Here is a 13081-nt window from a genome sequence, read left to right as displayed (position 1 = left end):
GTGAAAACTATGTTAGAGATAAAAAATTAGCTCAACCACATGCAACTTAATGAGAACACTACAGGGATGGCTGCCCCCCCCCTTTTTTTTTTCTTCTTTTTTGCCATTCATATACTTCCATTACACTTTTTTAAGCTAATCGTAGATATGTATGTTTAGGCTTCTGCACCCGTTTACATCCAGAAACCTTCATTGCTTTGAATGCATTTGGTCCAGAATTAACTTTAGATCTTTCAGTCTTGTTACATTTCAGCCACAGCTGGCATCTTTAACTTGATTTACTCAAGCTGTAGCGAAGGGAAAATTTAATTTGATTTTAATAATTAAAAAAAAGGAAACAAAAATAAATAAATAAATAAATAAAAAATAGAGAAAACTTCTCAAGTAGAAATCCCACAAGAAAAGATATTTTGACAGGGTTTATAAGGCCCTGTATGGCCTGGGGGAAGGAGGGCATATATCACAGCTTCCTAAAGCTGCTTGGCCCTGACAGCAGCGAGGAAACTCACATTAACTTGCCAGGGGAAAGAAGCTGTCTTCTGGCAAATATATAAGAAATCTAACCTTTTCACAGGAAATCTATATTGTATATCATTACAGCCTGAGCTGACCCTCTTCCTACAACGGTACACTATATCACAAAATGAAATATTTCATTCGGCTAAGCATTTCCTGAAAATGAGCATATTTATAAGACTACATTTTTAAGGAAGTCTGGCACACGTTAAAGTCTGATGAGGAACTGCAGAGGATATGCTTGCATAATTTGGCAATTCATGATGAGAAAAGGCATATCTAAAAATGTCTTCTTACAGCATCTACATACTGCTTGCAACAGAGCAATGTACAGTGAATGAGGATAACACTGAGGCGCACAGACTACTTAAAAATCCTGCACCCTCCTTTCTAATAATACCAATCAAGTGAACCAGTAATTACACACACACACACACACAAAAGAGCAGCTGAGCCAAAGTAACATCAAATGCAGGTGTACAGTCATCAGAGACTGGGGAGTCATTCTGGAGGAAACATTTGTGGTACCAGATCACAAAGGCAGTCTACGAACTGTTTTCAGTGGATGGGACAGGCATTGTGATGCTATGTCTGAAGCACTGATGTGTTTAAAGTTTATGAGAGCACTGAAGTCTGAGAGTCCTGAGGGGCAAGATGCTTCCAAGAGCAAACTGAGTCAATGAATGGCATTAAAAAAAAAAAAAAGATGAATAAAAACAACTAAGTGTGACCAAAGCAAGTCATGAGATTTCATCTCGGATGTACTGACTGTGTGTCTCAGTGCATAAACCATCACCATGGATGACAGAAGTTAATTAATCATATCTTATGATCATTTCCTATGATGTGTCATGACCACACTGTATAGGAACCATGTGTTACCGACAATAATGGTAAGCTGTCGCCCATTTGAAGCAGCAGCAGCTGTAGCAGCTACACTTACAGCCCTGCTGCTGTCTAATTGATGGATCATACAGCTCTTAATTTGACCTCCTAAGGCTGGTAATGCCAGGCTGCCTCTCAGTGTGTACAAGCTCTTACTGCGCTATTATACCCTTCAGAAAAAAAGATAGATATATATATACAGCTGCTCTTCACTGAAGAACTTGTACGATCTACTCTAAACATTATATACAGACTTTGATGCAGCAACGTAAACTTCAGAAATTTAAGTGCCTTAAAAGAGGATTTTTAGATTATGGCTCCCATCTGAAACTATAATGGATGATAATAGGAGAGAAAAAGACTTGCGTCCACCCAGCGAGAGAAAGATGAACTCTGTCACTCAGTCAATTCATTCAAAATGCCAATGTGTAATTGATTGTGCATCTCTTGCCCTGCGGCACTGCTCACCATCTGATCAATATTATCATTATCTTAATTATGCTGTGGGTTAGCTTTGGGGCTCCTGATGGTGATCTGATGGTCCCTGTTAAGAGAGATAGAGATATGCTGGCACTTGGAGGTGAAAAAGGAAGGGGAGGGCGGGAGGCACGGGGGAGAGAGAGTTCTGCTCTCGCCTGCTGAGAGCAGCTGGAGGAGCTTGGCAGTGGGAGAGGGCGCGACCCGGCAGGGACCACTGTGACACACCCACAGAAATTTTTACAACTGCTGTCAGGCTCATTTGTATATGTTATTAAGCAGCTACAGATGCTGTGCTGTTTTACTGCCATATCCAGCTCAGCCGGGTGGCACTTTTACCACAGTGCTTTATGGTCAGATTATCTGTACTATCAAGGCTTTAATGATGATATGGAATCACTCTCGATGACGATAGCTTCCTGCAGCATGCTGACAAGAACAGAGGGCAGTATTGGTTAGCAAAATAAGCTGTTGTTCTTTTGATTTTTTTACTTCTGTTATTGTGTCTGTTTTGGCACAGCGGGACTCTTTTCTTCTCCCGGCGACAAAATTACTCAGACAGATCACACTTCCGAGATGAAATGCTGGGATGCAGATGAAGTGACTAAAGATACATATCTGAACATGCCCGTACCGATATCTAACCCACATTTCTACGCCCCTAAAATAGTACAGCTTTATCATTTTTTACATTTTTTTTTATATATTTTCTATTTTATGTTAATAGTCTCAAACCCAGTATCTATAAATGTAAAAGGAAAAAAAAAAAAAAAAAAAAAAAAAAAAAAAAAAAAATCCTTGCTCTTTTTTTCAACCTGAAGCTAGTATTTCTTCTTAAGTTTAACTTGTAATATTATTAGTAGTAGTTTGTAGTATTAGTATCATTAATACTATATATTACTGTTCATAACAATAAAAATGTTTGGTCCTTTGGTCCCTTAGGGGTGAAAGAATTGCAGTTCTACTGTTGCTAATGGAAACCTCAGTGACCTCCAAGAGTCATAGTTCTGCGCTTGCTGAGAGACGGTGAGAGAATAAGAGAAAGAGGGAAAGAGAAATAAAGTCTGTCAGTGGACATAGAATTGCTTCTTTTCTCCACTGCTTTTTTTTTTTTTGATCTTCAAGTTTTAACCCTCATTTGTCCAGTAAAAGCCACAAGCGCCTCTTTCCTTATATATTTATATATATATGTGTATATAATATGTATATAGAAATCTATTTGTTGTTGCTGCTTTTTTGTTTGTTAGTTTGTTGCTTAGTTAACAATTCAAGTCTCAACAAGAAAAAGTTCTGTTGTTCAGTCTTGTCTCTTTCCAGTTTTTTTTTTTTTTTTTAATTCTTTTAGTGGTTCTCGCACTGTGCCATCTGTTGCTGTTATGTCCCCCGGTGAAGCGCCTCCTCATCTTTCGCATCTCCTTCTACTGCCCTAATGTCTTCATGTGTAAATGCTGATATGTCTCCAAAGATTCCTTACGAGTTGATTTTTTAAAACATATTTTGCTTTCAAAGAAAAGAAAAAGTTGAACTCCTCCGAGATATCTTCATGTGTCCTCTAAAACCTGAAAAACAGATAAAGAAAAGAGAAAAAAAGAGATAGGCACTGTCAAATTTCATTGCTCATTAAACCATCAATCCAAATGTTCATTTCTTTTCAATTTTGGATGGTTCAGTATGGCTCCATTAAAACAGTATAATGGTCTGGAGACAGCTAACTCATAGTGGTGCACAATCAATCTTTGTCAATCACAATGATGACAGAATTTTCTACAATAAATGTTTCGGCTGTGCTGCATATGTAATCAAGCCCTTACAGTTTTTATATTTCTGCAAAAACAACATCTTTGGATAACCCTGAAGAATTTGGGCTTTTATTCCCTAAACATTAACCATTGCAACATGACAAAAAAATGAATCAGTCATGTAAATCTAAAGTAATAATTCATATGCAAAGAAATTATTTTCTGCTGTTTTTCATGCTACTGTACATTAAAATAACTCCAGTGTTTCATGAAACCACATTTACTAAACTAAAAAGTTTGCATTTAGAGGTCAGAGGGGTTGAATGGAGGTATTACAATCTCAGCCACAGCCTCAGTAACCTTGTTTAGAGAGGTTGTTTTTTAGTTGTCACTGTTTCTGTGCACTTTCAATTGCTGTTTTATTTTCATTTACTGCTTTGCATAATGCAAACTATTTGGTTAAGGTTAGAAAAATATCATTGTTACGGGTGCTGCTCATTCCAGCTGTGGCTCATCCTGCATGCAAATGCCTGGCCTAGATGTCTATTCGGAGTGGCTGGACCTGACGCACCCCCCAGTATCTTCCACGATGACTGGTTCATCCTTCAGCCAATCATACTGCAGCTTGGTGGAGTCCCGGAAATAAATGGCTGCTGCAGAGATCATTCGGAGGGGAGAAGCTGGACAGCACACGCTGCTTCCGCTCACTTTGGCAGAGTTATGGCTGCATTGCTGTACTGTGTGTTCGTTGTGGTCAATGGTAGCCTTTTGTGTCGCAGACTATTTCGTATTGGCAGCAGGGTTAAACCTGGCTGTTGGTGTTTCCTGTGTGGAGTAATTATAGTCTTGTTAGTTTGGGCTTTACCTTTGTATTGCACACAGTTCGGGTTTTGAGCTGCGCTTCATAGTAGTATGTGTTCTGCCAATTCATTAACCTTTGTGTTAACACATTCGTCACATGTGTTGGGCTAGCATAGGCTATTCATTTGTGACTGTGGTCACATAGCTTTTTGGGACTGCTGCACCTTTTGTAGGTTAGCTAACAAGCCGAGTTATGTGCACTCTTTTGTTTGTATAATCTTTGTATGGTTTATTCGGCGGGTTTTGTGTATGGTTTTAGATTTAACCTTTTGTATTTCTTTCAGCAGTTTCACTAACCCCAACACTTGTTTATGCTTGATTTCAGGTTTTATTCTTTATTTATGCTTCCGACAATAAAAAGTGCTGTGTTTTACTTATACATCTGTCCACAACGTACTTTTGTGTTGCGCCCAATCATACCCCTGAATCGGGACGTAACATAATGGGGGCTCGTCCGGGAGCTTTATTTATTTCTCCCGTGTTATTGTTACAACTCGTGTGGAAGTAAATTCGGGTTGTTGTGTTGAACAGAAATCAGGATGGCTGTGTTATTTGACCTGGAGCACTTTCTGTCAGCTCCTTCCAGTGCAGACCTTGACCTTTGCCGCAAGGCGGATCTTAGGTCGATTGCAAGTCATCTCTTTCTGTTGATCACGAAGCAGGCAGCCAAGAGCCAGCTCAGAGCTCTGTTGGTTGAACAGTTAGAGGCGTTCGGGGTATTTCGGGTGTCTGCTGAAACCGCAGCTGTGTGTGTGGGCGCTCTGGCTAGGGGTGACCCAGATAACAGGGAGGAGAATCCTCTCTCTCCGACTCCCAGCACAGAAACCGCTGAGGAGGAACGAGAGGATGAGAAGCAGGTAAGGACACCTGTCACTCTTTCCCCGTTCAAACTGCTTTCTTCAGGCATTTCGGATGCCCATGGTGGGGTGCGACTGAAAGTCTGCTTGGCCCAATTGGAGCTGGAAACCCAAGAAAAGGCTCAGGCTCGCCTAGATGAGTTTGAATTAAGAAAGCTGGAAATTGAAGCTAACAAAGCTGTCAGGCTGCATAGGCTAGAGCTGAAGGCTCAGGCTCTGGCTCTGGCTCAGGCACAGGCACAGGTACAGGCACCGCCCCCTTCGGCTGCTGCCCCAGCGGCTGCTTCTTCTGATTCTGCCACCTTTGACGTAAATAAGAATGTCTCCTTGGTGCCTAATTTCAGGGATATGGAGATGGACTCATACTTTGCGGCATTCGAATGCATTGAATGCACTGAAATGGCAATGTGATGTGTGGGCATTATTGTTACAATGCAAGCTCACTGGAAGGGCCCAGGGAGTTGTTTCAGCTCTGCCGTTAAAGGACAGTCTGGATTATAACACAGTCAAAGCCACAGTTCTCCAAGCTTACGAACCTGTACTTGACGCGTACTGTCAGAATTTCTGTCAGCAGAGACAATCTGCTGGGCAAACGTATGTGGAGTTTGCTAGAGAGGAAACTACTAAGTGGTGTACAGTGTCAAAAGCTGGTGATTATGACTTGTTAAGAGAACTTGTGTTATTGGAAGAGTTTAAGAAATGTCTGCCTGAGTGTATTGTATTGTATCTCAGTGAACAGAAAGTGCATTCGCTATTGTCTGCCGCATTGTTAGAGGATGTGTATATGCTGACGCACAAATTATCACCGCCCGTCTGTGAGGAGAAAATCCTCACTTGTTCCGACCATTCTGACATTCAGGATGTCAATGCTGAGCTCATTCAAACTCGTCCCGTGACAAAAGTTTCATTTGTAAGAAGTGCCAAGGTGCGGGAGTGCTTTTACTGCCACAAACCTGGTCATCTTATTGCTGAGTGTGTAATTTTGAGATGCAAGAACCAGTGCAAACCACAGCCGCAAGCTGTAAGTTTGGTCTGGACACAGACCCACTACAGAGACGCAAAGCCAGATAAGTTAAAAAGCCCTGATTCATGTTTTGCACCTTCCATATCAAATGGATCTGTTTCATCATCAGGAACGGACAACGAGGGAATCCCGATCGGTGGCTTCAGGGATTTTGGTGTAGTTCCTGTCCGCATCCCTCTGAGTGAGGATCCTGGAGTGGCTTCATCAGAAGCTGATTCTGCCCCAGAAGTGATGCAGAATCTCGCCAGCAAGAAATTACTGGGGGCTTAGTGTATTAACCCATTCCTCAACAAGTAGTTTTGGGTCATTGCAGATTAGTGCAGATGATGACAACCCACGACGCCCGTACCGTTTAGGAAACAGAGGGCTCAGAGGTAGATGGCTACCACCCACTGCAAGTGGAGTGGGCCCTGGTAAAGAAAAATGTGGTCTATATAGGCAATAGGCCACTTGTGTTTCAGTCCCACATGTCAGGAAAGAACCGAAGTCTCTTGTGGTGGGCTCTGCTGATCCAGGACCATCACCTCGACATGTGTCATTAGAAGGGCTCCTAAAAACGTACGTGCTGATGCCTTTTGAGAAGTGTAGGTGTGTGACCCGACTAACGTGTGTTTTGTTTTGGTTTCAAAACCTTGAGGTAAGGTTTTGAAACTTTAGGGGGAGAGTGTTACGGACGCCGATCATTGCACCTGAGGCTCGTCACTCATGCAAATGCCCGCCCCTGATTCCCTGTTTGGAGTGGCTAGAACAGTCACACCTTCATCTCCTCCCCTGTGGTTGGCTCATCACTCGACCATTCACAACTCCAGCCACCGTTCACCAGGAAATAAAGGACTGCTGCTGTGATCATTCGGGAGGGTGAAGCTGTTTGACACAAACGGTTTCTCCCTCAGCTTGGCAGACTTGTGGTGGCTAGCGATTGTGTTTTCTGTGTCTAGTTGTGGCAACTTGAATTAGTGATTTCAGCAGGGTTAAACCTGCCTGTGTTTTTGTTCTAGATTAAGGTGTAGTTTTGGTTTTGGTTGTTCTCAGCTCGTTTGGCTGCTTTTTAAGTTATTTTTGTTTTGCGGTTTGGATTGAGCTTTTTGTGTAAAAATAGAATAAAAGTTAGAACGTGTTGGGCTAGAGTAGACATTGTTTTGGGCCTAAGAATACCCTTTTTTTTGTAGTTATTGGAACTGCTGCCCGTTTGTTAGCTAAGTGTAAAACGCCAGTTTAAGTTCACCTTTTCCTAGTGTTTTTGTGTTTGTTTATCTGGTGGCATTTTGGGTTAGAACTAACCCTTTTGCATTTTCTTTCAGCAGTTTCGCAAACCCCAACACCCGTTGTGTTGCCACTTGAGCCAGTCTTTGTTTTTGTTCAGTATATTAAACACCCTTTTACTTATTTTACCATCTGTCCACCATTTATTTTGTTATAGCCTTTCATACCCCTATCCTGGGTCGTAACAATCATATAAACTAAACCTGTAATCGTCATCAGATTTTATCTTGATTAGCATGATCATTTTTTTCTGTAAAAGTATTTTAAGGAGCATGACGGTCACTATTTAACTGTAAACCTGCCTCTTCTGATGCAGTCCAAGGAGAATCACCGTTTCATCGTATGGTACAAGAATGTTTTTGTTTTTAAAATTTACTCAACTTTCCTTCAGTCAAACGTTTCCCCATGCCATTGGCTCACGAATAAGCCCAAACCATAATTGATCCACCCCCATCCTTAGTAGATAGATCAGTTATTTTCATGACGTTTTTAAACACATTTTCCTAAAGATTTACTTTAGCTCAGTGCAACCAAAATGTTTTATTTTAGCTTCAATGATCCAGGGGACATGTTTTCAAAAGGTCTCGGGTTTGTGTAGACGCTAGTTTTTACTTTTCTAATGTTCAAATTCATAGTTAGGGTGTAAAACAGGTCTTTCTATTCATGACTGTTCCATGGTTCTGCTGATTTTGGTTGCACAGTAGAACAATGCTTCGGTGCAGTTTTCTCAGAAAGTTTTCTTGATCTTTAAGAACTCTATTTGACCTCCACCATTCCTGTTAACAGTCATTTCTTATTCATGCTACAAACGAAGGAAACGAATACCTGAAAAGACTTTTTTTCTTATAGCTTTCTTCTGCTTTGTGGGCATAAATTATTTAAATTCTCAGAGTGCTAGGCAGCTGCTTAGAGGGGTTCATGGCTTTTGATTGTTGTGACAAGGTCTGGGGAGTCAGAGTATAAAGCTTTAAATTTTACAACACCCGGCCTTTGTTAATGATTACAGCCCTACAAATCAATCTGTCTGAAATATTGGAAGTTGTTTTTTACTCAAAAATGTACAAAACAGACTAAATAATATCATATTTTTGCATTAAAATGTTAGAAGTCATCTGTGATTTTAGGCCAGTGATTTTTCTTCTCATTTCACTAAATGTTAAATAATGCATTTTTCTATCAGTAGATAAGCTCCTAAATTTAAACTATACTAAGAAGTAAGGAGGGTGTTTGGACATTAGCATGCCTTGCAAAATCAAGGGGCACCACTGAAACCTGAGCTAAATCTGGAGCTAACACAGAAGCACTGATTTGGAAACAGTGAAAGCAGTTTGACATGTTTCTAGGCTCACCTGTGCTGCTGCAATGAATACTGAAGGTAGGCTGTGTCAGTAAGGGCGGCTGGCATCCTTCGGTCTCTTTAGCTGGACTTTCAACCTCTTCATCCCAATTTGAAAGCCGTTCATGGCCTGAATAGCTGCCTGTGCACTAGCAGGGTTGTCAAAGCTCACGAAACCTGTGAATAAAATGAACAGGTTCATTAAACCTAACAGAGGACGGAACGGGTGTGATGACCTAAATGAGCTTTAGGTGGAAACTCAAGCATATGGAAAAAAAAAGTAAAAAAAAAAATCTCAGTTTGATCATCACACCCTGCCTACCTCTTGAATAAGTCAGGAGGCTTGAATGGGCTAGATGGCAGTGTTGGGGTGGGCGGTAGGGGGGCAGGAAACACCTATGGGTTGCAGCTCACCTGCTTTTATTCCTTGAAAAAAACAGTCTTGGTAGGAATCTTCAGGAAACATATTGGGGGCTTTTGCTGTCATAAGACATCACTCTTACCATTTAAGTTTTTTTGTCTGGAAGACATGTCTTATCAAGCTTCTGTGCAGTTATGAATTTTGCAGGATAAAAACGATACAACTGTTTTTTTTCCAGACGGCCCGATTAAATAATGAATCTAAATATAGTGGGTTACTGAATCTAGTTCAGTATAAGTGGTATTATGGGAACGGACATGAAAACTAGACAAAAAATTTCTATAAGTTACAGAACAAATGTTACTTGAACTGAATGTGCTAAATTTTATGATGCATCTCTGTAAACTCATCAGTGCATTTCCTCAAGATAAAACCCTCTTCAAACCTATGCCAACATTTTCATCATGTGTAAAAAATGAAGCCTTGAGATTTCAATTACCATAAACTGCATTGGAGGTATCTCCGCTTTATGTGCTCCCCTATCTGTGATGTCATTAGGTACAGCGGTTGACCCAGCAGGGTCCTTCTCCACATCCACAGTCACATGGGAGAGAGCTGAACAGCCTGTCCAGCTCTGGTTTGGCCCATTAGGGTGAAAGCTGGGCAGTGAGGAGGAGGTCTGAATAGAAGTCTGAAGAATGTATAGAGGCAGGGAAAGGAGATGGCCTCCTAACTCACCATCAGCTTAACACATCTGGGCTTGGAGCTCTCTGCACAGTCCTGTCTGCTTCCTCTTCTTTTGCACCCAATCAATCAAAGTTTATTCCCTCTTTCTCCTTCCCAGATTAATTACACCTGCATGTCCCTTGCTTCCCCAGGCCTAACATTATGTTGTAAATGCATAGTGTATTAGTCAATAGTGCAAATAGCTCTTCTTTCATGCATGTACATTATTAAGCCTCCAACACACACAAAGGGAACCAGCACAGGTGATCAATGTTGCCCAGGGTTCTGTGGTCCCTTGAAGTGAATACAAATGCTGATCCATAATTGCCCTGTTCCTTGCCCTTCTTTCAACCATCACTGCCAGCCTAGTCTGGACCTGAAAGATTGAATTAGTGTGTGCACCTCAATCCAACTAAACGGGAACAAGAGGTGTGGAAGATACAGTACCTGGAGATTCCTAGTTTGAACAGCTGCTAGGAAATAACATGGGGTCTGGCTGAGTGCATCATGGCTACTTTGACAACAGTGTGCAGTCAATCCAAACAACAGTCATCAACAATTCAGGGAAGTCTGTTGGGGTGTGAAATAATTCAATCTTCGGCATTTATATGCTGTCAAATGTTGTCAGAGTCTGAGAGACGAAATATTTAATAATGTTTATTTACTATATATTTATATTTATTTACACTAATGAAAGTTTATTTAACAAATATGAAACTTTACAACTAAACTGTGAATTTTTATAAGACAACCAGAAATGCACTGCTGGGCATTTACTTATTACAGCATGTCAAATACTGGAAATCACAGTCAATGTCAATGCATGCCGATGCCCATTCATTGACATTGTTATAATATAATACATTGGTTTGTCTTGGATGTATAAATAAGTAACTCACCAAAGCACTTGCTCTGGTTGGTTGCCCGGTCCATGAAGACCTTAGAAGAGATGACGGTACCAAAGGGCAAAAACATCTGCATGAGTTCATTGTCTCCAAACTCCTGTGGCAGGTGGTAGATGAACAGGTTACAACCCTCTGGACCTGAATACAAAGGAGAGAAAGAGCTGTTAATTCATTGTTTTCATCTATACAGACTGAAAGAATTATAAAAGACAACCAGAAAATGCCAGAAAATATCAGTTCTAAAACATCACTGCTCTAGACACAAACTAAAATTATTTCTGGTAGATTGTGAAAACAGACAATTCATTCAGTTCTAACCAGCTTCGCATATTAAATTCAAACATCATTTTCTATTTTCCTTCTTTTTCTCTCCAACCAAATGGTAACCTGCTGGTCTACGACTGAACCTATCATGACTTAATTATTAATTTTGCTCTCCGAGCTTTTGTCTCTCTTTGCTTCCCATTTCACTTAAACTGTCAAAAACTTGAGCATAGATTGTTTTATTGCCTCATATAAGGCCTCTAGTCATGTTCTTACACTTCCTATCTGACACAGTAATTTCTTCAACAAAAATGAAAGAAATATACTCCTTTTTCACTCCAAATTATGCAACTTCAGTGCTTTTTTTGTGTAAATGAAAATGATCACAATGCATTTTGAATATGTTTAAATGTCCTCATTTCGTTGTGGCCGCACTTTTCACATTTTCACAGCTTGCAGCAACACAAGTTTTAATTGTTACAGAAGAGAAAAGCATGACATGTCTCAATAACATTGCCCTACGTCTGCATCTTTATACTTTTATTTATCTTTATCTCTTATTTAGCTTTCTCAACCCCTTCTAATTTACTTAGTAAAGTGGGGGAAATCTTCCATATTTGGGAAATCGCTGATTAAAACCACTGATGTTTCTTGATAAATAAAGTTAGTCGGACATCCATAGCAGGGCAGGGTACACCTTGGCAGGTTGCAGTCCATCACAGGACCAACATATATATTAGAAATTAAAGTTGAATTTAAAGGTGTGATACCAAAAGATGCACAGGCCTACTATTTAACCACAGAGAGTGTAATATGTAAAGTGTAATATATAGGGAGGGAGAGAGAGAGAGAGAGAGAGAGAGAGAGAGAGAGTTGGCACTGTATTACACAGAAAGAAGTGTTTGTAGTGAGAAAGCAGTATTAGTCTGATATGCTCATCTCCCGTTTAGTAGCCATTACTTGGGATGAGATATGTGAAGTGTAAAAGTAATAATGTTCTCTCACCCTCACCTTCTCTCTGCTGCTGCTGCTGGATGACCTGGGGAGGCTGGGGCAGTGTTTGACCAATAGGAGTCAGCGTGGTGGCTGGGTAGATTGCTGTAGACATGGTAGAGAAATGAGGAGAAAAGAGTGTAACAACGGGGTCCTGCAGAGGTTGGTGTCAAGGATGCTTAAGGTCGATAAACAGATAACATGTAATCAAAGTCTCTCTGCTGTTGCGCTGTAAGGCGCTGTTCTATCTGAATACATACAGCCCAATTACTGCACAGTAAATAACCTGCAGAAATGATCTAGTAGTTGATATGCATTTGGCATATAGGACCAATTCTTAAAGCTCAGGAATGCAAAGCAGTGATAAAGGCATTCCTGCCTCTCACCTGTGTATTGCTGTACACCAGTGAAGGCTTGCTGGAGGGTATCCGCAGCAGTGGGGCTCTGGGTCGAATAGGGCGGCAGGCCATTGGTGTACACGGTCTCCACGGCAGGGTGTCCGTTAGGCTGATGAGGAATGCCGGTGAATCCGTTGACGATGGGTGTGACGATGCTGGGCACGGCAGAGGTGGTGATGTTGGCTGGTGGAGAACTGAGGCCTGCTGGGATAAAAGGTTCACTCTTACTGGATCAGGAGAACACTGCTTGCATTGATCTATGTGCTACCACAAACCAGTTTGAATGCTTTAAGACATTTACGAGAGTACACCTAGAAACAGCACACTCTCACACGCACACTACACACAAAACTCATGACCACAAGCTGCACTGCATCCTCTTTCTAATGCAAGGACACGGGTGCGACGTGAGTCTGTCACGTATCCGCCGTTTGTCGTGACACATCCTGCAAAACAGCAGGGAAGTCAACCTGTGA

General features: G+C 41.1%; 1 protein-coding gene across 6 annotated transcripts in view; it reads right to left on the bottom strand.

Moving 5' to 3' along the window:
- Window positions 1–792: 792 nt before the first annotated feature.
- celf5a (cugbp, Elav-like family member 5a) overlaps window positions 793–13081 on the bottom strand; it is a 188293-nt gene continuing 176004 nt past the window's right edge. For 3 of the 6 annotated variants that reach the window (XM_042006156.1, XM_042006160.1, XM_042006157.1), the window contains exons 8-12: window positions 12594–12809; window positions 12220–12312; window positions 10945–11088; window positions 8972–9135; window positions 793–3437 (exon numbers count right to left, since the gene is read on the bottom strand). In XM_042006156.1, the coding sequence (XP_041862090.1) occupies window positions 9008–9135; window positions 10945–11088; window positions 12220–12312; window positions 12594–12809 (581 nt within the window). In that variant the 3' untranslated portion in view covers window positions 793–3437; window positions 8972–9007. The remainder of the gene's footprint in view (window positions 3438–8971; window positions 9136–10944; window positions 11089–12219; window positions 12313–12593; window positions 12810–13081) is intronic. The other 3 variants (XM_042006159.1, XM_042006161.1, XM_042006158.1) reach the window with 2 other exon arrangements.

This window comes from Melanotaenia boesemani, chromosome 14, assembly GCF_017639745.1.
Source record: "Melanotaenia boesemani isolate fMelBoe1 chromosome 14, fMelBoe1.pri, whole genome shotgun sequence".
NCBI classification, from domain to species: Eukaryota; Metazoa; Chordata; class Actinopteri; order Atheriniformes; family Melanotaeniidae; genus Melanotaenia; species Melanotaenia boesemani.
This window is presented reverse-complemented; position numbering and strand designations above follow the sequence as displayed.